Source organism: Hetaerina americana, unplaced genomic scaffold (assembly GCF_022747635.1).
Source record: "Hetaerina americana unplaced genomic scaffold, ioHetAmer1.1.p SCAF_7, whole genome shotgun sequence".
Taxonomy (NCBI): Eukaryota; Metazoa; Arthropoda; class Insecta; order Odonata; family Calopterygidae; genus Hetaerina; species Hetaerina americana.
In genome coordinates this window covers 4,646,926-4,674,690 of record NW_027287316.1, presented here as the reverse complement: position 1 = coordinate 4,674,690, position 27,765 = coordinate 4,646,926, and the positions used below count along the sequence as shown (strand labels likewise).

Sequence of the window (27,765 nt, the reverse complement as noted above, 5' to 3'; positions counted from 1 at the left end):
AAAACCGGCCGATCAAAATTAGAAGTCCCTCGCACTTATCGCAGTGTCACACAAAGGGAACCGACTTCGCATCGGGTGCCATAGTACCGCCTTCCGCCACCGGATCACCGCTACCCTCTGGGCACTCAATTGCGTCTTGGTCAGATCTCCCGGATTCCCGGCTCTTTCCAAGTGCTGAGGGTACTCTCGCGTTTCGCCAGAATGAAAGCCGAGCTTCGTCACCGTGATTTTCTCCTGCAAAATTCTTTTTGCCATAATTTCATCTTTAAGATATTGTCCAACTGTTGTTTTCTGATTCATGGGACTCCTCCGTATCAATTTAATTCATTTCAGGCCTATTCACATCTAATGTCAGCTATTCTCGTGGGGCAATATTTTCTCGCTCTCATCCGAACTGCCATGGATCTAGTTCCCAATTAGAGAATGGCCCTGGAGAAATAACTTGGACCGTGATCTATGAAATGATCTACCCGGAAAAACGTGAGCATTTGCAAAGATGATCTGACTTTTCCTTTGTATTAATCAATGAGTCCTCACTCCCGCAAATACAATTTGTATTTCGAAATATTTATCAGACAAACTGCGCCTTTTTGAGACATAAACGACTCATCTGCTGATATCATTAATTTATAATTTATCATAATGCAAAAAAAATTATAATTTTGCATTGCCTAGAAGTAAACTCCAAAAGTAACCAATCAGCGCATTTCAATCTCTGCCAAACATATCGCGGTCCATGCAGTCACTGTGGGTGAGGGGCTGCCCACTCCTCCCATCTCCCGCTCGACCCCCCCCCCCCAAGGGCATCTTTCACCCGGCGACAGGTGACGGCGATCGAGAACCCAATGGTGTCGGTGGACTACAACCAGTATTGCTCTCCATTGCTCTTTATTAATAATTACACGTGCGGTGATGACTGCTTCTACGCTTAAATGTGGAGAAAATTTCGGTTATTCAGCCCCCGGAACTTCACCCCATTGCGTACGGTGGCGTTTCCGCTGTCTTGAGGTAATAGCTTCCTCTGGTGCTGGAAGAGATGGAAGGATTTCAGAATTAATCGCTTGTGCCTTGATCCAACTCGAAGCTCAAGAAGAGACGGATTGAGCAAAGACATGCCTGAATAAAGAAAAATATCAAGGTGGTCGGCGAACTGTGGACGATATGGGGCAGTTCCTATACTCCGGGTGACCTGAGGGGCTATTCCTTCATTTTTTGTTTTCCCGTCTCATTTCAAGAGAATATAATTTTGCTGCTGAGTGATTTTCGTGCATGAGTGGATGAATGACTCGATTGGAGACCGTTTCGCGGTGGAAAGAAAGGAAGGATTCATTCTATGAGGAATTCTGTTTCCTTAAGGCTGAAGTGGCGTGGAGTCAAATATACTTGAAGTGTTCTGTAGTTATAATTGATTGTCGAATTCGGTCTCGTGCAGCGTAGAAAAGCAAAGATTTGTGAAACGTTGTGGATGATAAACTGACTAGCGCATCCAAAACATTGCAGTAGCTAGGCTGGGAATCACTCACGGAGCGAATTACAGATTGAATTTCTTGCATAAATTGGAAGAAGGTCTCTTAAGTAGTGATGTTGAAAATGTAGTAATACCCCCATCATACTACGGTATTAGCATGATCCCTCCGTACGTACGGAGAGATTATTATTCTGGTGTGTATTCAGCCCCTGCCACACACCATGGCGGTGGCTTGCTGGGTATATATAAAAAAGCAAACAAATAAAAAAACAGAATGTAAAGTTACGCGGGGAGACCTTCTAGCTCTTTCCTGATGCAATGCGATGTGTTTTTTTCTGGTACTGCGTCCATTTATGGAGATAGATGGTAAAAGCAGAAGCGTATTTTGCAAAATGAAGAGTCCATATGGGATGTTTTGTGCTACGTATTACATTAACCACGAAGATTGTACTGCATTGGGCGATCTTCAAAGACAGCGCGTCCATCAAGCAGTTAAACGAGCTGCAGAGGTGAATCAGTGTGCGGAATGTCCCTTAAAAGACGTGTGTATGGCGATGGAGCGTGAATGAATCGCCCGCCCGGCCCTTGACGGTCGTGACGAAAGAGGCCTCACGATCCTAACGTCCCTTCTTCACCCTCTTAATCGCCAAACAATGGCTTCCAAGAACAGCCAGATAAGGCTCATAGGAAAAAAATGCAATAGAGGACACACTGATATAAATTATCTTCGGGACCAAATCACCTCCAAATGGAAAAGGCCAACCGAAACAGGGATATGAGAGGTAATTCAGTACACTCCACTTCGTGCGCTGAAATTCGTGTTCACGGCACAGGGCAAAGAACACGGTACCTGGAAAATACCGTTTCTCAACTTAAAACGGATATGATATACCAGAAATCCATACCATTCTAGCTGAAGATGCTTGCAACAGCAATCATTTGATTTCGAAAAAAACAAGGAAATTATATTTGATTTTGGAAAATGAGTTAGGTAGACACTGATAAAAGAAGTGGTAGACATTAAGCAGGAAACCCAACTCCTGTAATAAATAGGCAGAAATGTAGAATATATATATATATATATATATATATATATATATATATATAAAATGGGCTGACACAATATAACTCAAATAGAATAGAAGAGCAACATTTAAAAGGACACTCACACGGTAAATTGTTCGAGCTTTCGGCCCTCTCAGAGGCCCTCTTCAAGAGAGACTGAAAATATGCTATTGCAGAGGAGAGGGGAAAAGGGTATGGACGGGGAGGGGAGGTGTGGAAGGAATGCTGGGAGGGAAATTAAATATGGCGGTTAAGGGTGGGAATTTTGAAAGAACTGAAAGCTAATATGTAGGCGAATTCACGAGTTCTCGCCTCTATATTGGTGGCTGAATCAGGTAGGGATTCTAGGATGCTAAGAGCAAAACACTGGTAGAATGAAAGGTTGTGGGAATTGGCGTGTGAAGGGATAGGAAGAGAAGAGAGTGAGGCAGAATTGCAGGAGTACCGGTGATTATTCATTCGGATGGATAAGGGGGCAATGCATTCGCCTATGTAAAAGGAAGTGCAATATTTGCATGACAAAAGATAAATAATGTTTTTTGAGAGGCAATCAGCGTGGGAAAAAGGTGAGTTGGAAATGAGGGGATGTAGGGAGAGGGGAGCAGACCTAATAAGAAGACTGGTTTTACATCGGGGGCGGTTGCAAGTTGGGGAAATATTAGGAAATATGTCACGGGGGGGGGCGTCAAAGGGTTGGTGGATCTCAGAAGGTTTTTGAAATTGGCGGGTCGTCTGTATGCGATAGATGGGCATTGGGGTAGTAAGGATGAGGTCGAGTCATTGTCATGTAAAATAGGAAACAGTTCTTTGAGGAAGGCTTTCAGTCTGTGTGATCCGGGGAAATAGGTAGTGCAAAGGTTGAGTCCTGCGTCAGATGTGGGCTTGTTATTGTGTGGTGTGTGTGGTCGGGTGGAGCGGTGGATTTTATTTTTTAGTAACTTTTCTGGGTAACCGCGTTTGAGGAGTGCAAGATGTAGATTGTCAAGGTGGTGTGGCTGTGGTGTTGTAAATTCGGTGTCCGTGGATAGAGAGAGAGTTAGGAATCGAGCGTTTGGTGTGTTGAGGATGACAGCTTGTGTGGTGTAGGTATTGCTGATGGTTCGTGGCTTTGATTTGTACTGAAGTGGTGAATTTGTTGTTTTGAAGATATATATATATATATATATATATATATATATATATATATATATATATATATATATATATATATATATATATATATATATATATATATATATATATATATCGATGCTGCTCTAATGAAAGGGTGTGGGAATTGGCGTGTGAAGGGATAGGAGGAGAAGAGAGTGAGGCAGAATTACAGGAGTATCGGTGATTGTTCATTCGAATGGATGAGGGGGTAATGCATTCTCCTACGTAAGATTAAGTGCATTGTTAGCATGGCAGAAGATAGTTCATGTTTTTCGAGGAGCAACTAGCGTGGGAACGAGGTGAGGAGGCAATGAGGGGTTGTGTGGAGAGGGGAGCAGATCTGGTAAGTAGACATGTTTTACATCGGGGGTGGTTGCAAGTAGGGGAAATATGAGGAAATTTGTCACGGGGGGGCGCCAAAGGGTTGGTGGATCTCAGAAGGTTTTTGAGATTAGCGGGTCGTCTGTATGCGAGAGAGGGGTATTGGGGTAGTAAGGATGAGGTCGAGTCATTGTCGTGTAAAATGTCGTATCGTGTAAAATGTGGTGTCGCGTTAAACATCAAGTCGTGTAAAAACAGTTATTTAGGGAAGAAACCGGGGAAATATTATTTATATTTATGTGTGTGTGTGCTAGTGCGGAAGGGTTGGGCATGTCCTCACCTGGGGGGCGCGGTCTGTCCCATGGGCACCTTGGGCGATTCGTTGCAGTTGTCGCGGAGGTAGTCCACGTAGGTGGCGCAGGCCCCAGAGGAGAAGCGACTTCCGGGGATGGACTCGACGAAGTACTCCCAGGAGCGGCCGTGCGAGCAGGTGCCAGCGAGCACTGCGGGCGGAATACAAGCATCAGTTGATACATCCTTCGATCCATCCCTCCCTTTCCTGCGGACGCTATTCGCCATTGACGCTAAATCAGCATTCCCTTCCTTTCTGGAATATTTTCCCGAACTCTACTCATGTCGCATCAAGTCCTCTTTTCTCGTGATATTACAGCTAAGCACGCCATAAAGAACTTCGCTGACCTCCCGACATCCCTGTGCACGAAACCGTACCTATCAATGATGGGTCTTTTTATATTAGCAATCCCGTCACCCGTGTGCCCTCAAATTAAGTCCAGCAAATGAACCACGGCGTGTGAATCAATTCCAAATTGCCTCAAAAATAGTTAATGGGTTCTCCTTCCTGATAAAGGCTGCAGTGGAAGAAAATCGTTTTCCAGAATCAGCTCTGTCATCATTCAGATGGCGTAGCCCCCCCCCCTATCTTCACTTAGCCGTTCCCTTCATCAATCTTCCGGAAGAAAAATTATTCACCTCAAACACGCAGCCAATTTAAATTGTAGACTATTGGCTTACGGATATATATATATATATATATATATATATATATATATATATATATATATATATATATATATATATATATATATAATTATTTTTAGTTAATCTACCGGTTAAGGTAGGTTTTTGGATGGACATAATTACTAATTAAATTATTTATTTATTTATTTATTTACACAATTACGTTGCAATTAGGCAAATTTCCTGGTGGCAACGGTCAGGTTAGGTCAAAGATAACTACTAACAACGAAAATTACATACGAACACATAAAAACAGATAAGAGACAAAATATTTTTACATAATGACACTTCCACATCACATACAAACAAACTTCCACATCACATACAAAATGCCGTCCACATCACATACAAACAATATTTTCAAAACTACAGTGAAGTTTATTACCCAGTGGCTAGTTTACATTTCAACTTAAAACTTCTAAAATTGGATGGAAAGGGCTCAAACAAACCTCCAGGCAGCTGGTTCCAATCAATAATAGTTCTATTTAAAAAAGAGTATTTTTTCTTATTGGTTTTTTGAGTCCTTATTTTTATTTTGTGGCTATGGTCGTTTTTTCTCTTAAAGTTAGGCTTTTCTATCCCTTGCCATAAATCTTCCCACGCTTCGTCCTTTTTAACAATTCTATACATCGCGCCTAACCTACTCCTTTTTCTTCTATTTTTCAAACTCTCCCATTTCAGTACATCTAACATATCCGTGACACTATCTGTTCTTTTGTACCTTCCGAGTACATATCTTGCTGCCTTTCTTTGAACTTTTTCTATCTTTTTAATATGCCCCACCTCATATGGATCCCATACTATGGAGGAGTATTCTAGGATAGGGATAACCAGTGCCTTATATGCTTTTTCTTTTGTGGCTACGCTACTTCCTTTTAAATTTCTCATCACCCAATGCAATACTTTAAATGCCTTCCGTGTCAAATTATCTACTTGGACTCCCCACCCAAGATCCCTAGTTAAATAAATGCCTAAATATTTGCATTGACTAGTACATGGGATTCTTTCTCCAAAGAGGGTGTAAATTTCCTTTTCTGCATTCTTTTTATTTGAAAATTTTATATGCTTACTTTTACTTATATTAATGCCCATATTATTATTTGTAACCCAGTCACCAAGGCGGTCGATGTCATTTTGTAATATTACGTGGTCATTTACATGCTCTATCCGTCTGTATATAATGCAGTCATCAGCAAAGAGTCTTATTTGGGAATGTAAATTGTTTGGGAGATCGTTTACGTAAATTAGGAAGAGTAATGGCCCTAGAACACTACCTTGTGGAACTCCTGCTAATACGCTCGCCTCATTTGAAAATGTATCCCCTAATTTTACTTTTTGAGTTCTGCCTCTGAGAAAATTTTTTATCCATTGTTTTACCCTCAAGTCCAATGGTAACGAATCCAACTTTAACAATAATTTATCGTGAGGCACTCGGTCAAAAGCTGCCGAAAAATCAACAATTACTGCATCCACTTCCTTTCCTTCATCTATTGCGTCGCCGATGAATTGGCTTAATCCCAAAAGCTGCGTTTCACACGAGTATCCCGTTCTAAACCCATGTTGGTGTTTGAATAGCCATCTATCTCTTGCCCACCATTCCCGAATGTAGTCAGCGATTCTTTTTTCCATTATTTTGCAAACAACTGAGGTTATGCTTACCGGTCTATAATTGTTGGCTATTGTTTTATCCCCTTTCTTGAAAATTGGTGTAATATTTGCTTTTTTCCAATCATTGGGCAAGGCATCATTATTCTAAAGTTACTTTGAATAGATGACTCAGGTACAAAGCTATTGCGGTATCACCCAGTTTTAGAATGTCAATTGAGATATTATCCGGTCCCACTGACTTATTTTTCCTCATCCTCCTTATTTTTTTCACAAAATATGAGTCCTCCAAGATAATACCGTTTGTCGAGGGCAGTATGCTATTTGGTGCTGTTATGTTGATGAAGTTCTTTGTCGTTTCTGAGCAATTTAGGCAAGCCTTATTTTCCTTTTTGTTTTCTATTCCCCGAAAAACATCCGTAAAGCAGGAGTTGAACATTTTCCTTAGTTTTTACTTTTTAAACACCATTTTCCTTAGTTTTTAATATAGTCACGCGTTCCCTGTTATCTTTCCTTGTTCTCATGTATCTATAAAATTTCGTTGCGTTGTCTTTTGAAATTGCATTGATAAGAAATTTTTCCTTTGCCTCCTTCTTTTCCATATGAAGGTTCCGGACCAAGGTCCTGTAATGGTGTGACATTTCTGTACTTTCATTCTTTAATCTGTGTGCCTTTCTTACCGCTATCTTTAGTTTTTTTATGGTTTTGTTGTAGTACTCCGGATCCGTGTTCTGTTTCAAATTTTTTATGGGAACATACTTCATTTGCCCTTCAAGAATTATTTCTTTGAATGTTTCCCATATTTTCTCCACGGTCGCTCCACTAGCTGCCCATTCAGGAAACTTGCCCATTAAAAATTCCTGGAACCCTTCCCTATCTGCCCGGGTATATTGCCAAATTTTCTTTTCATCCCCCATACCTCCTTTTGTTGATCTATACCAGTCCATTTTAACACACACTGCTGCGTGATCACTTATTCCCGGAAAGACATCTACACTAATGATAGGGTTTGGAGGTCTAAGTAGAAGAACGTCAAGGGTATTTTCTCCCCTAGTGGGCTTATTTACTACCTGGGTGAACCCTTCTTCGTTATTGAGGCGATTTACCAGATCTTGTGCCTGCCCGCCACCCGCTGTTTTGCCCCCCCACCCTATTTCTGGAAGGTTTAAATCCCCTGCTATGATGATGTTAGTCAATAAATAAAAGTAATAAATAAATTAAAATAATGTGTGACCCCTAGCAAAACACAACATCCTACTTTACATCAGGTCCCTCGTCAGCTCTGAGTACTTTCTTCCTCCCTTCATCCCGTCCAACATCCCTATCCTGTTCCTTCCCTTTCCTCTTTTGCCCAACATTCTCCCCTCTATCACAGTCTTCAACATCCCACTGCCGGTCAACACCCCCTTCATCCACTTTTCCTGCCTCCATAGGATTTCTCCCAAAAAACCCCTCTCTTCCCCTACCATACCAAGTACTTCCTCGTTTGTTTTCTTCTCTGTCCATTTCACCTTCTCCATTCTTCTCCACACCCACATTTGAAAAGCCTCCAATCTACGTCTATCCTCCTGCTTCAATGACCACGTTTCGAAAAGTTTTGACGAGTCTTTTCTTAATATCCTTCCTCAACGTCCCTGTCATCAACTCCCTCTTCCTTGTGAAAGCCTCTTTGCCTAGCGCAATTCTTCTCCTTACGTCCCTACTACTTTGACCGTGTTGATCCAAAACACTACCGAGATACGTAAACTGTTCTACCTGCTCTAGTTTTTGCCCTCCTATTTTAATGTTTAGCTTAGCCTTTTTCTTTCTAGAAAATCGCATAACCTTGGTTTTATTAATATTGATTTTCATCCCATACCTGCCGCACTGAATTTCCAATTCACTGAGCAATGCTTGCAACCCCTTGACTGACTGACAAACTAAAGCTTGGTCATCAGCAAACCTAACTGATGTTACGAATTCCCCGCCCACTTTCATTCCTACCTCCAGTTCTTCCCATGCCTCTTTGATCATATCCTCTACATACAGGTTGAACAGCAACGGTGATAATGGGCAACCCTGCCTTACACCTCTTCCTAACAAAGCCCATCCGGACTGCCCGTTTCCCACCCGCACCTGAGCAGTCTGAGACATGTAGAGGTTGCGGATTCTTCTCCTTTCCCTCCAATCTATTCCTATTTTCTGCAATATACTCATTAGTTTTTCCCAATTCACTCTATCAAAAGCTTTTTCGAAATCTACAAAACAGCAAATACCTCCTGGTTGTGTTCTATATTCCTCTCGATTAATAATCTCATTACTGCAATGGTATCACGCGTACCTCTCCCCTTCCTAAACCCAAACTGATCATCCCCTAAGTAATCATTTGCCCTACTCTCTATCCTTTTGTTTATGATCCTGAGAACAACTTTAGCTGCGTGGGATATCAAACTTATATTCCTGTAGTCCTCACATGATGTAGCCTTTACCGTTTTCGGAATAGGAATTAAAACTGATCTCACAAAGTCTTCCAGCCAGATTCTTTCCTCATAAATACTACGAATATATATATATATATATATATATATATATATATATAAACACAGATGTAGATTTTTAAATCCCAGTATTCTTAATTTTTTAAAGCAGCGAACGAATGGCCTTCTTTGTGAAAGCATTAGTCAACTTTGCGTCAGATGTATTATTAAAAGTCATTCGAAGGGGTTATCTGGCCTACAGAATGTGATTGCAAATCATTTAATGAATAGTACTCCGTATATAGAAGCTAATTATTTGTTCTTTCAAAGGAGTTTGTATTATTTGTTATGAGGAAACCGTCGTAAGGGGCAGGGCTTCCATATAAAAACAGCCATTAAATGTCTTGATGGGCAGCGCAGCAGTTCGAGGGTAGGAATTTCCATGCTGTAAATTAAGCTTAGAGAGTAGAATGGGGGCCCATGACCTTCCAGTCTCTTCCGCACCCCGGTCACGCACTCAGTTATCGCTGCTCGTTTTGTATTGTATTTGCAGATGCACACGGAGCATGTCTACATAGTGCTCCCATTCTAGAGATCGGGATGAGTGCTGGCCCTCAATTGTGACCGACGGTGGCCCACACTCTCAAGTCATATTCGTCTCATCTATGCCGATATGGAGGACTCTGTGATGTGGCTCGACAAAGTTAATAGGAAGCATAGACTTTCGGGATTGCCGAAAGTATAGTGAATGATTTTTTGAGGTGACAGCATAATCCTGCCTGATATCACGTACTCGTAAGATAGTCTTCGCCATGTTGAAAACGCATGTGTGCGCGGCTTAGTTTGAATGCGGGAAACCACCCTCAAGGTGTGTTGCCCATGGTAGCGGAGCCTTTGCCCTCGGCTGACCTCTTGCGACTCGAGATGAATTACGGAGGCAACTTCTTCTTTGTTATTCTGACGACCCCTACTTAACCCCGGGAGACTTTCTCTTCTCTCTCTTTTGCATCCTAAAACTTCACTTGATTGGCCAACACTCGGTGAATGTGAAGTCCGAATGTGGTTGACACAACTACCCCTAGGGTATTACGTTTGTAGGGTACAATGCATTGTGGAATGCCCACCGATGTCCCAGGAGCACCCTGGCTGCCTCAGCACGCCTCCGTTCGGGTAGAAGTCCACGTGGCCAATGGGGTCGCCCATCCCGAGCCAGCCGCCGCACGTATGGATCACGTCCACGAAGTTCGCGTCGGCCCTGTCCAGCCGACTGCCCCTGTCCAGGACGCTGTACAGGGGGCCGGCGGGGTCCAAACCTGCGGGGAGAGCAAAGGTGTCGACTTAACTCAATGCCCTGGTTTAGTTTCGGTTGATGTTCCTAGTTCAGTATAACCGATTGCACAATTGCCGATGCTTAATGATTGCAGGGGATATTGCCAGAGGAAATGTTTGCTGCACATATATGCAAATGCATGCATGAATATCTATTTGAGCTGGCTCTTAAAGCCACTTCCATTCATATTTCCAACTAATTGAGAGTAAGTGAAGAGACATTTCCTTCTTTAAAAAGTTTGGGTTGTTTAGAACCAATACGTTATTTGGTACAAAATCGCAAATGTTTATGATGCATCTAATTGGCAGGTGTTTTGAGGTGATGTCCTCGCATTTCGTTGAATACAAATGCGGAACTTAGAGAGCAGAGTTATTGGCATCATTTGACTTTGGTATAGCCAAACTAATGATGTCAAATGAATGATACCTACGTAATAATTATAGGGTAATAATGCAAAGTAGTTATGCATGAACTACTTTACAGTAATAGCATATAAGTTGAAGATGGGAGCATGACACCAATTCAGTAATTATTTCTCCCATGACAACAATTAGGATGGCAGCATATACCTGTATGTAATCCCTGACATGTGGAATACTAACGTGAGAGACCTTGTTGCCATCGGGAGGAATTTTAAACACCAAGAACGGGATTAAAGAGAAGGCTTAAAATTACCTCAGGTCCCCTGACGTGGTATTTGAATAAGTGTGAAAATTCCAACCTTGAAAGAGGTGAGCGAGGGTAGCTAAAATGTAATGGCGAAATGAGTGAGTCAGGGACGTTCTCTCAATCGATATCCTTCGAAAGGGTTGACAATAAGTGCATAGCCGAGACTGTGAGAGACCTCTCAAAGGAGGATGTGTTTTCGTTTTCATAAGTTAGTGCCATACGCCTCCTTAGTTAATTACGTTTCTTAAGACATGACCGCGAAATGACATGCGTTAAAATATGTATTGATATAATTATGTTTTTAAAATATCATCATTTTTGTTATCATGTGATTTTTCGGGTACCAGATCTTCCTGGGAATCCATAACCGGCACAGGGAAAGGAACTACCCCCCTGATGTTACCGTGATGTTTGAATTTCACACGCAGGGTAGGGCTTAGTAGTACTGGTTGAAATCTTTTATCACCTATCAAACAGACCTTTGGGTTGATTAATGTGTTTATGGTTTAATTGAAAATGCTCACACGGAGAGCTGTTCTGCACTGCTCCTAACTTTAATTGTTGAAGCATTTAAATGAGCATGGATTTGGGGATTTTGAGATGTGGGCGTAGAATTGAAAAAATAAACGCATAAGAATGTAAAAAATAAAATGGACAGAAAGGAAAACAAAAGGAAGGAGTCGTTGGCGTGATTGTGGAAAAGAGAGAGGGGTGAAATTCATTTGAGGCAGGAATAGCTGATGCATCCTCGGACATTCGATTCATTCAGCGGTATTATCCCGATCCCTAACTTGAGGTGCTTTGTGGAGCGCACTTTGAGTGAGTACGCCGTCCGGCGGATGGGACGTTAATATGCGGACCCCTTGGCGCCTTTCGCCGTAAAGAGTAGGCTAATGCCGACACCGGGTTTCTCTCCACCCTCCATTCTTTCCTGTCCATCCCTAATGGCGCAAATTACATCAGCTGTTGGTCGCCTCCCCTAAATACTGCTACTACTACCATAATTTCTGTAAGACCCCTTTCTTAAGTTCCTCTGCCATGCTTGAATTACTTCCCTGCTATTAATATATATTGAGCGTCTCTCGCAGAGTTGGGAGAAATCCAGCTTTGTTTGATAACAATCAGCTAATATTTTACTATCCAAAAAATCACAGTAATCAACCAAAAGTTCGGTTTGATAGGTGAGGGCTGAGTTCTCACATATTTCCGAGGGTGTGTGTAACTCACATATTTAGGAAAACAGGGGGCATTTCCATGTTTCACCCATCGTTTCCCAGGAAGATCGGGTACGCTAAAAATCACGCAACTCGGGGGACAGCATGCTGGTACTGAGGGTGGCGAGAGATGTGCCTTGAGTTAAATCTGACCATTCGTCCAGACCACGGCGTGATTGCCCAAATCTGGACGACCTTTGGATTTCAGGAAGGGTATGGGGTCGTTGTTCAAAGGAACGTGTCGAACAGCGAATCCAAACACCAATATAAGGCACCCATCTCTCTCTTAGATTGCACTCGGATTTCATTCAATGCCTCCAGAAATGCCGCCCGTCCCTTGCTCGCACACAGGAAAGGCAGCCTCCGGCTGGCCTCTTATAGGCTGCCCCCCCTTGCTCGCCTGTGATCCGCCCGGCCTTTTTGCCGACCAGGACGCGGATGTTCTTGCCGGCGATGCCGGCGACGTGGGCGCCCAGGCTGTAGCCAGACAAGTGGACGTCGGAGACGTCGACGCCAGCCACGCGGACCAGGAATTCGACGAAAGCCGCGATTAACCCTCCCACCTGGTCCGCCTGCGCCTTCACCACAAAGTAGAGCCAGTTCCTCGAGATCTTGGACCAGTCCACCGCGATCACGTTGCCGTCCAGGTTGGCGATGTATGCTGCGGGCGGAAGACACGCGAATTTTATTATCATCTTAGCACCCTGCAAGCCACCGCTAGGGCGAATGGGCACCATGGAGAAAGAGAAACAGAGAATACTCTTTGCATGTGAGATTAAGCGCTGCTGAAGTAATATTGCTGATATTGGTGTTATCAATCGATTGATTCTCATATAACCAAAAATATATTTTTTAGTTATGAGCGCAGTAGGATCTCGATAATTAATTATCTTTGGATGATTCCATCTTCGTGTATAGCAGTTGTATTTTCAGGTACGGCATGATGCTTTTTAAAACAACATCACACTTCAGAAGTAAACAGCAACCCCTTCTAAGTCGTAGTATGCAAAATTCTCCGAGTGGCGTGCATCACAAAAGAAGTTACATAGGTGTCGGACAGTGTTTTCACGCGAGAAAAGTTTTGTGAGTAATTTGCTAAGTAAATCTATATTGTATATCATTATGAAGGCGTTATTAGAATTAGCCTTTTCGTTATATTTAAATATTGTATCCATTCCTAGATGAAACCTTTGAACTATAGCCACAACCAAAACTACATTCGGCGTTCTACATAGTCTCTTTCTTGTGCCAAGGGGAATATACGACCGAGTATTTCGGCGACCTTGGGGTGCGCAATTGCTGATTTAGAAGAAAGGTGCAAGGTGAGCTCAAACATTTGCTTCATGGCTGACGAAGCTCTGTATTCCATCGTGGAAATGAGAGGTAATTCCAAATGGGATGTGCGGTTAATTCTCCGAAGTACTTGTGAGAATTAGCAGCTCGAAAGTAATGCTTAGTCTATTGAGAAAATACGTTGACTGAATAGGCCAACTAATTTTCTATGGAAGAATCTGCCACATACTCGACACCTTATGCTCTGAAATGGATGAAGTGGATGCATGGTTGGAGTGGCCCCTTTCTTTATTTCCGGCACATCCAGCTCAATCCCCTCCGAGCCCATTTCCACCAATCTCCTCCTACGCGTTTTCTTTTGAAACCGTCGTCTGCTTGCGACGAACTTGGCATCGCCATAATCTTCCTCAGAGTATATCTGGAGACTTAAACACTTCCGCTTTTAATTGACCCTTGTTCGCAAGAGAATTGGTCGCGAGAGTGATGGCTCACCGTCCTTGATGGCCTGAACGGTGTTCGATTCGCTGCTCTGGATGAAGCCGTGGATGACGACGCGCGTCGGCGCCGAGGCGTTGAAGGTGGAATTCCTCAGGGCGTCGGCGTCCCCCCTGGGAATTACCTCCCCTTCCTCGGGGCCGGCCCTGAAATGGGAGAAAGTTTGATTGGCCTCGTGAGCGAATCCCCCCAAGTGCGAAGTGCGGCAAAATATCTGGAATGGCAAAAGATGGCATATTACGTTTCTTGAGCTACGGACCACTTGGTATATATATATATATATATATTATATATATATATATATATATATATATATATATATATATATATATATATATATAAATAAGTCTCGGACTGTGAGAAATGAGTCACGGCGGTAGCGAGTCAATATTAGACATGCTAGCCGCTAAAAGGGCGTGTGGCAGGGGGTACCCTCATTAGAAATTAAAGTAATTGGTGATCAGTCGTGTTTTTTATAATTATATTTTTGGGTTGCTCGAGTAGTTCCTATTTATTGCTTCGTTGTGCTGTTATCACGAATTGAAATAACGGCTTCCTTAAATCGTCTTGTCTTTCCCTAAACTTCCTGATGTATTCAATCTGGTGAGCTGGCAGTGTGATCCCCTAATTCTTTAACTATACACGCAGCTAGTTTATTTATTTCTCCCAGAGTCTTTAGGTGTCAGAGTGTATGGATTTATTTCTCCCTTAATTTATTAATACGCTTCTATTTTATCAATATTTGAGACTCCACTCCGGGTACCAGTCACTAATATATATTTTTAGGTCGTTTGAGTGTATTATCATTGTAATATTTTCGATTGATTCGTCTTATCATTGGCGAATAATTCAGAGTTCTTCATAAATGGTTATTTTATAATTAGACTAAGGGGAGGACCGATCACGCATTCGTGCTCGTGAGTTCAGGTTGTTCGGTCGCAATGACTGCACTCACCTGGTGTAGAGCTTGAAGAACACGTCTGACTCCTTCACGGGCTCCGCAAGCGCCCAGCCATTGATCCTCCCGGGCTTCGGCTCCCCTCTGTCGTCCGGAAAGTACATTATGTCCGGGAGTGTGATATTAGAGCCGTTCACGCTGGCCAAGTTGGTCAGCGCTGTTGGAATTGGCATCGTGGGCAACTGCAACGACATCACTGCAACCGAAAGAGATATCTGTGCCCTAGCTGTCGTTTCAAAGGCCTCTCCATACACCTTCCCTCCACACACATTGATTTGTTAGGTCGACCATTAAGAGAGGGCACTCTTGGTCATTGCCGCATGAGGCTGTCCCTGGACGCTTCATTGGCTTATTCTCGAACACTAACCCGCACTTTGGGAATTAAACTAGATGACGGATTTGCATTTCGACTTCATCGCCCATTCAACGTTTTCTACTTAGAAAAGATATTCTGTCAATTATGGATGGATACATTTCATTTCACTTGCAGCAAAATTAGTTCTTAGAATTATCAATGCAAAGTTAAAAAATGTTTTGAATGAAAAACGCAAAGTTTGCCAGCAAATTTAATCGCCTAATGCCCTCATTACTGTGCCAATCATCCTCTAAAATACTTCTCAAAGACATCCCACGTATTCTCCAGTTTATCTCCTCCTACTTTGGCTTTCCTACTTCGCTTAATACACACCCTGGCGGTGGTTTGCAGGGTGGGGAATAATATCAGAATCCGCAAGCGGAAATGCAAATATTTTGACGAAATTGCAACGAGGGTGGTCTGAAAAGTTTCCGACCTCAGGTAATTTCAGAAAAAAATTTCTTGTGTCTTTGTTAGGTCGGAAACTTTTCAGATCACCCTCGTATCTTTAGAGAAACAAATGCATGAGCCCTAAGCAGAATGTAAGATGTTATGTGCTGTGAGAACCTTTGCCTCCGTTGCTTATTAAACAAGCATCGGTTCCGCCACAGTCGATTCCCTCCTTAGCCCTCCACTGAGGTCTCTCCTACCAATTTAATGCGAGGATGCGACCGTTCGAATGCCTCGAGTGGCGATTATTTTGTCCTCCTGACTCGGGGGTTCAGAGGACGTTTGCCGGCGAGAGCCCGCCGAACCAGTTTCGACGCGTCTTGTCTGCGACTCACTGCAGGAGTGCATGCATGGGTTGACTTACTGTGATATAATAGCTGTAGTTTAGAGATGAAGTAGCACGCAACTTATTCATGCATATTTTGTGACTATACAGAACTGTTAAGTAGCTAATGTCTGAGCTGCTAAGTTGTCTATTTTCAATATTATCCACTTAATTGTTGTGGTAGTGCTACCCAGAGTTCAATCGTTCCCGTCTCAACTTTGTGGAAATTCACGTTAATTAAATGAAGAATGCAATTTGTATCTTTCCACTGTCCTTTATTCACGTGCAACTAGTTTCGATGAGGCTTGAGCGTTGAAACTAGGTGTGCGTGAATAAAGGACAGTGGAAAGATACAAAGTGGAAAGTGGAAAGATTCATTGTATTCTTCATTTGATTAATCTACCCAGAGTTATTTGGTGTGTCATTGATCAAAAGGTATTTTATACGAACTATTCCCCTTGGCAAAGACTTTGAGTTTCCTACTTCTCCGTAAATCACTCAATAATTCGTGTAAATTGAAATGCCTCGGCCAACTATCGCTTCATTACCTGTGAATCGGCATTGACTTTACCAAATCGCCGCACACTTCTATTCTCAGCTCCAGCCCAATTAGAGGATATAGGCTGGCAATTATTAGTATGATTACACACCAGATTAATTTTTACTCGAATATAACCCTACCACGATCGGCAAATTTTATTCGAATCCCTTATCACTCGTGGGAAAATGACATATTAAATCTATCTGTTCTGAACATAATCTCTCTAATTTTATTAACCCGATCTCTCCTACCGTAGTACGATGGGGGCAATAACACGTTTTCCACTTCACTGCTAAAGAGACGTCCCTCCAATTTATGTGAGCGATTAAATCTGTAATTTACCCTTCTCCCCGTGAGTGATGCCCAGCCTAGCTTCTCTAAAAGTTTTAATGTACAACTCCGTTTATCATAACAGCGTTTTACAAATTTAGCTCCTCCTCTACGCTGCACGCGATCCGATTCGGCAATTAATCCACCTTCGTGAGGATCCCATACATTTAATAGCAATATATTCCAAAAAAGAGGTGTTACCAACGACATATAACATTTCTCTTTGACCTTTTCATCACATTTACCAAGTACTCTTCTAATAAATCCTAGTTTTTTGTTAGCTTTTCCACAAATTCCCCGTATTTGCTTAAACTAGGACAAGTTGTGAGTGAGGGTAAAACCTAAGTACTTAATCAGGTATGCACTTTCTATTTCCGCTTTTCCTGGTGCACTAGGCGTTCGGGAGGAAATTGCTTTTTTTCCAAAAATTCATCACTACGCACTTTTTAAAGTTTAATTCTAATTGCCAAGTATCACACCAGCATTGCATGGCATTAATCTGCTAAATCTGCTGTGTCCTCAAGATATCAAGGGAAATCACTGCATCGTCGGCTAATGAACGTATCTTACTAGTGACTACGGAATCACTGTCGTTAACGTCAAGTAGAATTTGAAAGAGGTCCGATAAAACTTCCCTGAGAAACACGTGAAGTAACTTTTACTGCATTTGAGCCAACCCTATCTATCACTATTCTTGGAACCCGACAATTCCATAAGTCTTTGATCCAACACCGGATATTTTCATCTATGCCATATGCTTCTAGCTTTGCGAGTAGTTTACTACGATGTAGTTTGTCGAAAGCTCTCTTAAAATCTGGATAAATCGCGTCCAAGCTTATCGTTCAATAATTCTCACACACTACCGCTTTATACTTTTTCGGGATGAGGATCAGAGATGGGTTAAGCAAATACATTTATCAAATACCATGCTCATATGCACTGCCTATCAGTTCAAGGAATCCATAACGGTTAGATGCAAAATTCTGAAGTAGTTCTGCGGGGATAATATCTATTCCTCTTTCTGCATGATTCGACTTCATTTCTCTAGGCGCTTATTCTAGTATCTCGCTAACCAGTATTCCTCGAACCAGGATTTCCTCGTCTGCGTCACATTCCCTTTTTATTCCCAATCTCGGCGACACACTGTCCGCATTCAACTTAAAACACGGGCATGTATCGCAGTGTTTGAATATAAATATGAACAAGGTTTAGCAAGCTCGTCCCTATGTCCTTGATAAAAGTGCCTCCTGGTGGTGGTGGTGGAAGAAACCTCAAGGAGACCGTGTCACGCGACCTGCTGATAAGCACGAAACGTCGTTGAGAAATTCGCAAAAAGCCGCTTGTCGGCATTCGGTGTATTGAAATACCCATTGGATGACCACATCGGGTCAGTGCAGGTATATCCCAGGCATTGCAATGAATGAGTAATCATAGCGTGCAAATACTTTTGTTTCAATCATAAAAACATTTATTTCTGAAAAGATATTACAAATACCTGATTATCTTGCCAAATATATCCATTTTTTCATCTCTCAGTGATTCCTTGAGTACGTACGCAATTTGGTCTTCAACAATCGTAATTTTATTCTACTTATTTAAACATAGGCTTTGGCTCCTCCATAAAATCTGATCTTTACTTGTTTCCTTATATTTATATACATTTGAATGAATTTGGAATTATACATATGGATAACATGTAATGCAAAAGTATTTTGGTGGGAGACGCAGTGAGAGGATATGGAAAGTTTGCAGCGGAAGGGTGAAATTGATGCGCTGTACAGCAAAGTTAAATCTTTATCGGGAAGTAAGAAAGGAAGATCTATGCTAACAGTTAGAGATAAGGCGGGTAAGGTAATAGTTGACGCAGGAAAGATCCAAGAGAGATGGAAGGAATATATAGAAGAACTGTATAGTAAAGAACTTAGACCAACTAAGTAACACATTGAAAAAGAATATGACATAGAGGAAGACAGCTTAGGTCCAGGCATACTAGACAATGAGATAGAAAGGGCATTAAGGGAGATGAAACTAAAGAAGGCCGTGGGGGTGGATAACATTCCCGCGGAACTATTGAAATGCTTAGGAAAATGTGGGAGGAAGAGGCTATATGGGCTGATCCGTAGTATTTATGAGGAAGGACTCTGGCCTGAAGACTTTGTGAGATCAGTTTTAGTTCCTATTCCGAAAAAGGTAAAGGCTACATCATGTGAGGACTACAGGACAATAAGTCTGATATCCCACGCAGCTAAAATTGTTCTAAGGATCATAAACAAAAGGGTAGAGAGTAGGGCAAACGATTACTTAGGGGAAGATTAGTTTGGGGTTAGGAAGGGGTGAGGTACGCGTGATGCCATTGCGGTAATGAGATTAATAATCGAGAGGAAGATAGAACACAACCAGGAGGTATTTGCCTGCGTCGTAGATTTCGAAAAAGCTTTTGATAGAGTGAACTGGGAAAAACTAATGAGTATTCTGCAGAATAATAGGAATAGATTGGAGGGAAAGGAGGCTAATCCGCAACCTGTACATGTCTCAGACTGCAAAGGTGCGAGTGGGGAACGGGGAGTCAGGTTGGGCAGTGTTAGGAAGAGGTGTAAGGCAGGGTTGCCCATTATCACCGTTGCTGTTCAACCTGTATGCAGAGGAAATGATTAAAGAGGCATGGAAAGAACTGGAGGTAGGAATGCAAGTGGCCGGGGAATTCGAAAAATCAGTTAGGTTTGCTGATGACCAAGCTTTAGTTTGTCAGTCAGCCAAGGGGTTGCAAGCATTGCTGAGTGAATTGGAAATTCAGTACGACCATTTTTTTTTTTTTTTTAAGTAATCTACCGGTTAAGGTAGGTTTTTGGACTGACACAACTACCAAACAAATATTTTATTACTCCTAACAAAACACAAAATCAATCATCCTACTCTATATCAGGTCCCTCTTCATCTCTGAGTACTTCCTTCCTCCCTTCATCCCGTCCAACAACCCTATCCTGTTCCTTCCCTTTCCTCTTTTGCCCAACATTCTACCCTCTATCACAGTCTTCAACATCCCACTGCCGGTCAACACCCCCTTCATCCACTTTTCCTGCCTCCATAGGATTGCTCCCAACAAACCCCTCTCTTCGCCCACCATACCAAGTACTTCCTCATTTGTTTTCTTCTCTGTCCATGTCACCTTCTCCATTCTTCTCCACACCCACATTTCAAAAGCCTCCAATCTACGTCTATCCTCCTGCTTCAATGACCACGTTTCCGCTCCGTACATAGCTAGGCTCCATATCAAAGTTTTTACGAGTCTTTTCTTAACATCCTTACTCAAAGTCCCTGTCATCAACTCCCTCCTCCTTGTGAAAGCCTCTTTGCCTAGCGCAATTCTTCTCCTTACGTCCCTACTACTTTGACCGTGTTGGTCCAAAACACTACCGAGATACGTAAACTGTTCTACCTGCTCTAGCTTTTGCCCTCCTATTTTAATGTTAAGCTTGGCCTTTTTCTTTCTAGAAAATCGCATAACCTTTGTTTTATTAATATTGATTCTCATCCCATACCTGTCGCACTGAATTTCCAATTCACTAAGCAATGCTTGCAGCCCCTTGGCTGACTGACAAACTAAAGCTTGGTCATCAGCAAACCTAACTGATTTTACGACTTCCCCGCCCACTTTCATTCCTACCTCGAGTTCTTCCCATGCCTCTTTGATCATTTCTTCTGCGTACAGGTTGAACAGCAACGGTGATAATGGGCAACCCTGCCTTACACCCCTTCCTAACACTGCCCATCCTGACTCCCCGTTTCCCACCCTCACCTGGGCAGTCTGAGACATGTACAGATTGCGGATTAGCCTCCTTTCCCTCCAATCTATTCCTATTTTCTGCAATATACTCATTAGTTTTTCCCAATTTACTCTATCAAACGCTTTTTCGAAATCTACGAAACAGGCAAATACCTCCTGGTTGTGTTCTATATTCCTCTCGATTAATAATCTCATTACTGCAATGGCATCACGCGTACCTCTCCCCTTCCTAAACCCAAACTGATCATCCCCTAAGTAATCATTTGCCCTACTCTCTATCCTTTTGTTTATGATCCTGAGAACAACCTTAGCTGCGTGGGATATCAAACTAATTGTCCTATAGTCCTCACATGACGTGGCCTTTACCTTTTTCGGAATAGGAACTAAAACTGATCTCACAAAGTCTTCCGGCCAGATTCCCTCCTCATAAATACTACAGATCAGCCCATATAGCCTCTTCCTCCCACATTTTCCCAAGCATTTCAGAAGTTCCACGGGAATGTTATCTACCCCCACGGCCTTATTTAGTTTCATCTCCCTTAATGCCCTTTCTATCTCATTGTCTAGTATGCCTGGACCTAAGCTATCTTCCTCTACGTCATGTTCCTTTTCAATGTCTAACTTTGTTGGTCTAAGCTCTTTACTATACAGGTCTTCTACATATTCCTTCCATCTCTCTTGGATCTTTCCTGCGTCAACTATTACCTTACCGGCCTTATCTCTAACTGCTATCGTTGATCTCCCTTTCTTACTTCCCGATAAAGATTTAACTATGCTGTAAAGCGCACCGATTTCCCCCTTCCTCTGCAGACTTTCCATATTCTCGCACTGCGTCTTCCACCATGCTTCCTTTGCTTTATTTGTTGCCCGCCTCAATTTATTGTTCAATTCTTTGTACTTCATTTTGCCTAATTCTGTATTTATATTCTTCCATTTTCGCCGCTCATCCATTTTTGTAATCATCTCATCCGTGATCCATGGTTTACGAGTCCTTTTAGCGTTAACGGTTCCAATAGTGTCTTTTGCCGCTTTAGACAACCCTTTTTTGATACATTCCCATTTTTCTTCAATAGTACTTAGCTCTTTACCGTCCTCCATGATTTTCTCTACCGCCTGTTTGTATTCCTTTCTTTTCAACCCATTTAATGCTTCTACATTCCATTTTCTAACTCGCCGCCCCTGCCTTATCTTTTTAAAACGTACGCTACATTTCATAACAACAGTACGACCATTATGGGATGAAAATCAATATTAATAAATCAAAGGTTATGCGATTCTCTAGAAAGAAAAAGGTTAAGCTAAATATGAAAATAGGAGGGTAAAACGTAGAGCAGGTAGAACAGTCTGCGTATCTCGGAAGTGTTTTAGACCAACACGGTCAAAGTAATATGGGATCGTAGATTTTCGCGGCTTTCAGATGAAAAACTCTCCATTCTCGGGATGTCACCGCGTAGGTTGTTTTTCTGACAACAGTTTCGCCCGTGTTTCAACGAGCGTCTTCAGGTCGAAGTGCCGGGATGTGTTTTGGCCGCGTTTATATACTATATGTTTCGCCTCTCCATTCCTGCTCTGTGATTTGTCGGGGGTTTCCCGCCAAATCCTTTTCCAGGCTCCTGATAGGCGGTAGCCATCTTATCTGTTGAAGTTATCTTTTTCTTTTAGTATCTCGATCGATTCTCTTATAAGCCTGGGATAATATCTTCTCTCTTTGGATATTATCCTGGTGTCGTCAAATTTGATTGTATGGCCAGGTCCGCTCCAGAGCAGGGAGGGAGAGGCGAAACATATATAAACGCGGCCAAAACACATCCCGGCACTTCGACCTGAAGACGCTCGTTGAAACACGGGCGAAACTGTTGTCAGAAAAAAAAAACCTACGCGGTGACATCCCGAGAATGGAGAGACGGTCAAAGTAGTTGTGACGCAAGGAGAAGAATTACGCAAGGCAAAGAGGCTTTCACAAGGAGGAGGGAGTTGATGACGGGGACGTTGAGTAAGGATGCTAAGAAAAGACTCGTATAAACTTTGATATGGGGTGTAGCTATGTACGGCGCGGAAACGTAGTCACTGAAGCAGGTTGATAGACGTAGATTGGCGACTTATGAAATGTTGGTGTGGAGAAGGATGGAGAAGGTGAAATGGACAGAGAAGAAAACAAACGAGGAAGTACTTGGTATGGTGGGCGAAGATAGGGGTTTGTTGGGAGAAATCCTAGGGAGGCAGGAAAAATGGATGAAAAGTATATTGATCGGCAATGGGCTTGCTGAAGACTGTGACTTGGAGGAAATTGTAGGGCAAGAGATGAAGCGAAAGGAAAAGGATAGAGGTGTTGGACGAAATAAAGGGAGGAAGGAAATATAAAGAGACAAAGGGGGAATTGCTGTAGAGTAGGAGGCTGGGTTGTGTTTCGTTCGGAGTCACAAAATATTTGTTTGGTATTCCATCCAAAACCTACCTTAACCGGTTATTTACATAATAATAATAACAATAATATATGTACATTCAAACACGAAAACCCACCATATGGCGAACATGCGGCAATTTGAAAGATCTGTGGTTCAAGTCCCCGTCCAGGAAATATTTTTATACGTGTGATTTGCTCGATTCCGCCTTCCCCACCTCCTGCCTGTTATATGTGTTTCTATCCCTTTTTCTGGTATCTATATCTATGTGAATGAGTATATATGTCATATATCAATGATATATATATATATATATATATATATATATATATATATATATATATATATATATATATATATATATATATAATATTATTATTATTAGGTAATCTACGGGTTAAGGTAGGTTTTTGGATGGACACAGCTCCGAAATAAATATTTTGTGACCCCTAGCAAAACATCTACATCAGGTCCCTCTTCATTTCTGAGTACCATCTTTCTCCCTTCATCCCGTCCAATATCCCGTCAATAATATGAAATATATATGAAAATCTACCGGTTAAGGTAGGTTTTTAAATGGACTGAACTACTAAATAAATAAATTGTGACTCCTAACAAAACACACATCCAGTGTCCTACTTTACATCAGGTCCCTCTTCATCTCTGAGTACTTTCTTCCTCCCTTCATCCCATCCAACATCCCTATCCTGTTCCTTCCCTTTCCTCGTTTGCCTAACATTCTCCCCTCAATTACAGTCTTCAACATTCCACTGCCGGTCAATACCCTATTCATCCACTTTTCCTGCCTCCATAAGATTGCTCCCAACAAACCCCTCTCTTCGCCCACCACACCAAGTACTTCCTCATTTGTTTTCTTCTCTGTCCATTTCACCTTCTCCATTCTTCTCCACACACCCCCCCCACACACACACATAAAATGCTTTTGAGAAAGTTTCATGGATGTGATTAATAATGTATATCAAGTTAGCGCGAGCGAACAAAAACTAAAACACAGGAACACTCAAAAAAGAAAAGAAACTCAATCGCGTTCGAATTTATGGTGGCCCACGCCACCTTTCACAAGGAAGAAGTTCCGCGAATAATAAATGATATTCCGTGCATTCGTATAATGTTGGTTCGCGAATGGCTCCTGTCCTTTGGGAAAATAGAGGTTACTTGGAAACCAAAGAAAGTGCGAACTTTACTCTGTCCACTGTCTTCGACTCCTATAGTTAATAATTCACTTGGAAAGAGGTTTTCGTTCTGCCCCGCGGAATGGCCCTCGCCTCTTAATCAGTATAATGCCGGAGGATTCCAAATCGCAAAAATCATTCCCACTAGGCCGAGATATGCCAATCCAACATAAAGCCACAGATTAAAGGACTCGGTGGCTTAATTAGGTGCAGCACTTCGCCGAATGCTGTTGAATCTAATTTGGCATCTGCTTCCAGGCAATTGACTTGCACCACCAATCCCACGCATTTGCACACCACCGGGTGGAGATGGGGACGTGACTCCACTTCTTACGGTTTCGGCGTATCTCGCCACTGACTACTTCACATGCGTGTTTGTTTGAATCGGCTGCATGTCAGCCAAAAGGACCAGGCAATGCCTGGCCGGGGGTTTCCGTCGGGGGTCCTCACCGCATGGCGCGCCGGTAATGAAGAGGAAGGTCGCTGCCACCAATGCGAGGGCCGCGGGCTCCATCGCGGACGTCTCCTTCGCTGACCTCTCTCCGTCCCTGGCGGTGGAAGCGACGACGCTATCGGCGCTGCTCCGTCCCTCGGCGGGGGTCTCGTGGCTTCGCCGGGAGTAGTGAGTGCCCTTGCGTGGCTGGGCGCGCGGATAACCCCGGCCCGCCCCGCCCCACCCCTCGATGGCCGGCTGCGCAGACGAGGGACTCGGAGGGCGCGTGGGATGGGTGCGCGGAACGACACGAGGCGAGTTGAGTGTTATATCTGCGATGCGTGTTTCGATGTGCGATCAAGGCGTGACTGAACTTTGCAGATATTTACGTGTTTCACTTCACAAACCCAGCTTGTCTAAATCTGCATTTCTCCGACTTCCATCTGGGTCTATTCTGCGTACGCCTCTGCATTTCGTTTTCTCTTTGATACCTCATTCCGATATGATTTGAGTTCCCTTTATCTCTACAAATCACCTGGAGTGACCAGATATCCTGGTCATTTTATGCACGTCCTCATTTAAATGTGTAGGTATATTTTTTCGGAGTAATACTTAGCCATGGATCACGGCGTGCGTGATTGCGGACGAGGCGACGGCACCAATCGGCCCACCGGAAGCCTGTGTCATGTGAAGAAAAGACAGTCAAAATTTTGGGTCGAAATGGGTCCCTCTAAAAAATGTGGAATTGAATTACCACATAATGAATGGACGCAATCAATGAATAGTTATGCTTCGTGAAAAGATGCCAAGATTGGTAGATGGTGAACCTATTTACTTCTCCTTAGGACTTGAGGCAGGGTAGGTACATATAAGGAGGTAATTAGTTAGAGTTTGATAAATACAGCAAGGGAGGAACGATCTGATTAAATGATATCCTATTCATCGAGATCACACATTTGTACGCATTTCTATCTCTCATTTCAATCCATCCTATCTTCCTCAACTATTCTGATTGGATATACGTACAAAATCCACCCTTTCAGTCATCTCTCAGTTTCCTTACACTTCATGCAATCATTCTTCCCATTCCCTTTATCAATTACAAACTCTATTGTTTTATATATTCTATTGTTTCAGGCTTCTATTGTTTTGGTTGCGTTCGCCTTCAATTCCCCAGTCGCCTCACTTTTACCTGTCGCCTCCCTGCACCCTACTGGTGACATCTGTGGATCTTCTACATTGCATCCCCACCTTCCGGAAGAACCTCAACACCCTTATGCATTTCTCCAATCTTAAACCCCACGGTGAGATTGAAAACCATGTTTGATTGCCTCATCTAGTTTTGTTTCACACCGCCCTTCATTTCAAACCAGTCGCTCAATTCCACATTCGCCCTCTCGCCCCCATGAATCGCTAGTTTTTTTAAACTTGATTTAACTGCCTGACATACGTAGGCATGATCAAGTGCCTGGTCCGCAACGACATTACCCCATCAAGATTTGGCCATGGCTCTGCTTCGTGGACATTTGGTCTTTGGAGTGTATCCCCTGAGATACCAGAAGCAGATGACTTAGTGATCACTCCGAAAGGGAACGGCGTATTTAAGGGCATGTTTATTATTCCTTGAACGGTGAAATGGAAGGGCTTAGATGGTTTTACCGAAAAAATGAGCATTTGGGACCAGATAGTACTCCTGTGTAGAAAGAGGACATTCGCGCGCCACGTAAAACTGAGTCCCGCAGATCTATTAAACTACGGGCGTAACATTTCTCGTGAAAATTTTTACTAAATGGCGCCCAACGCTATAAGAAGTCGTGCATCCTTGTGCATAATTGCATGGCAATATGCGGCCCTGGGAAATTATATTATTATTAATAGGTAATCTACCGGTTAAGGTAGGTTTTTGGATGGACACAGCTACTAAATAAATATTTTGTGACTCCTAACAAACACAATCCAGCAACCCACTCTACATCAGTTCATCCTGATGGCTCAGGCCCCTTCACCTCTGAGTATTTCCTTCCTCCCTTCATCCCGTCCAGCATCCCTATCCTGTTCCTTCCCTTTCCTCACTTTCCTAACATTCTCCCCTCTATTAAAGTCTTCACTATCCCACTGCCGATCAATACGCCCTCATCCATTTTTCCTGCCTCCATAGGATTTCGCCCACCATACCAATTACTTCCTCACTCCTTTTCCTTAAATTAAGATTATTTATAATAATTTAAAATTATTTGTATTATCTGAAAATTATTTATGATTCCCTAAAGACTTTCGTCTAGTTTCTGTTTCCCTCGTAACATCGTGTCAGAAAGTCGCAGCCCGTCCGACCACAATGCCGCAGGACCTCGTGCTTCGTCGTCGGAATGCTGTTGCGGAAGTATGTGAGTATTTTGCGCGATTCCCTGAGGTCACCAACCAGCGAGGATGTAAGGGTCACGGACACCATCCGAGGAGGGCACGGACTCCACATGACGAAACTTGCGCATGAAGCCGTCACTCGCCATTTCGTAACTGCCATCAGATATCCGACTGCAGATAAGAGGTTAGCAAACAACTTGAAGATCATGTAAACATCGTTCTCGTAGACATTTGAAACTCAATCGCGGCATCTCACGGCTCAATATCAATCAGTTGTTCCCGCTTCACTTGTGACGCCATCAACGGCGCATACCGGGCGCACGTGTCGTCAAATTGGAGAAGCAGCATTGGCGCCGAATCGATTGCGCGGACACCAACTATGCGGTTCGGTGGTGGTTGGCGACGTTTGCCGCACCCATCGGCGGCGCCTTGCACCCGGGGGGGGGGGGGGGTTGGTGCCTGCGACGGGCGCCAGAGGCCGCGTCGCGCGGGGTGCTGTTGGCCAGGGATTAAATCTCTAAGGTGTT

The 27,765-nt window shown here is 42.9% G+C and overlaps 1 protein-coding gene across 2 annotated transcripts; it reads right to left on the bottom strand.

The window, feature by feature from the left end:
* Positions 1-871: 871 nt before the first annotated feature.
* Positions 872-25,084, bottom strand: LOC139696720 (pancreatic triacylglycerol lipase-like). 2 transcript variants are annotated; one of them, XM_071595558.1, is made up of 7 exons: positions 24,895-25,084; positions 15,062-15,260; positions 14,104-14,252; positions 12,719-12,979; positions 10,196-10,418; positions 4,347-4,509; positions 872-1,027 (listed from the first exon to the last, which is right to left on the bottom strand). In XM_071595558.1, the coding sequence occupies exons 1-7, from the start codon at positions 24,956-24,958 to the stop codon at positions 929-931; spliced, it is 1,158 nt and encodes a 385-aa protein (XP_071451659.1). In that variant the 5' UTR covers positions 24,959-25,084; the 3' UTR covers positions 872-928. The 2 variants fall into 2 exon arrangements, with proteins under 2 accessions (XP_071451659.1, XP_071451660.1); XM_071595559.1 differs by having other exon boundaries at positions 10,230-10,418.
* Positions 25,085-27,765: the final 2,681 nt, after the last annotated feature.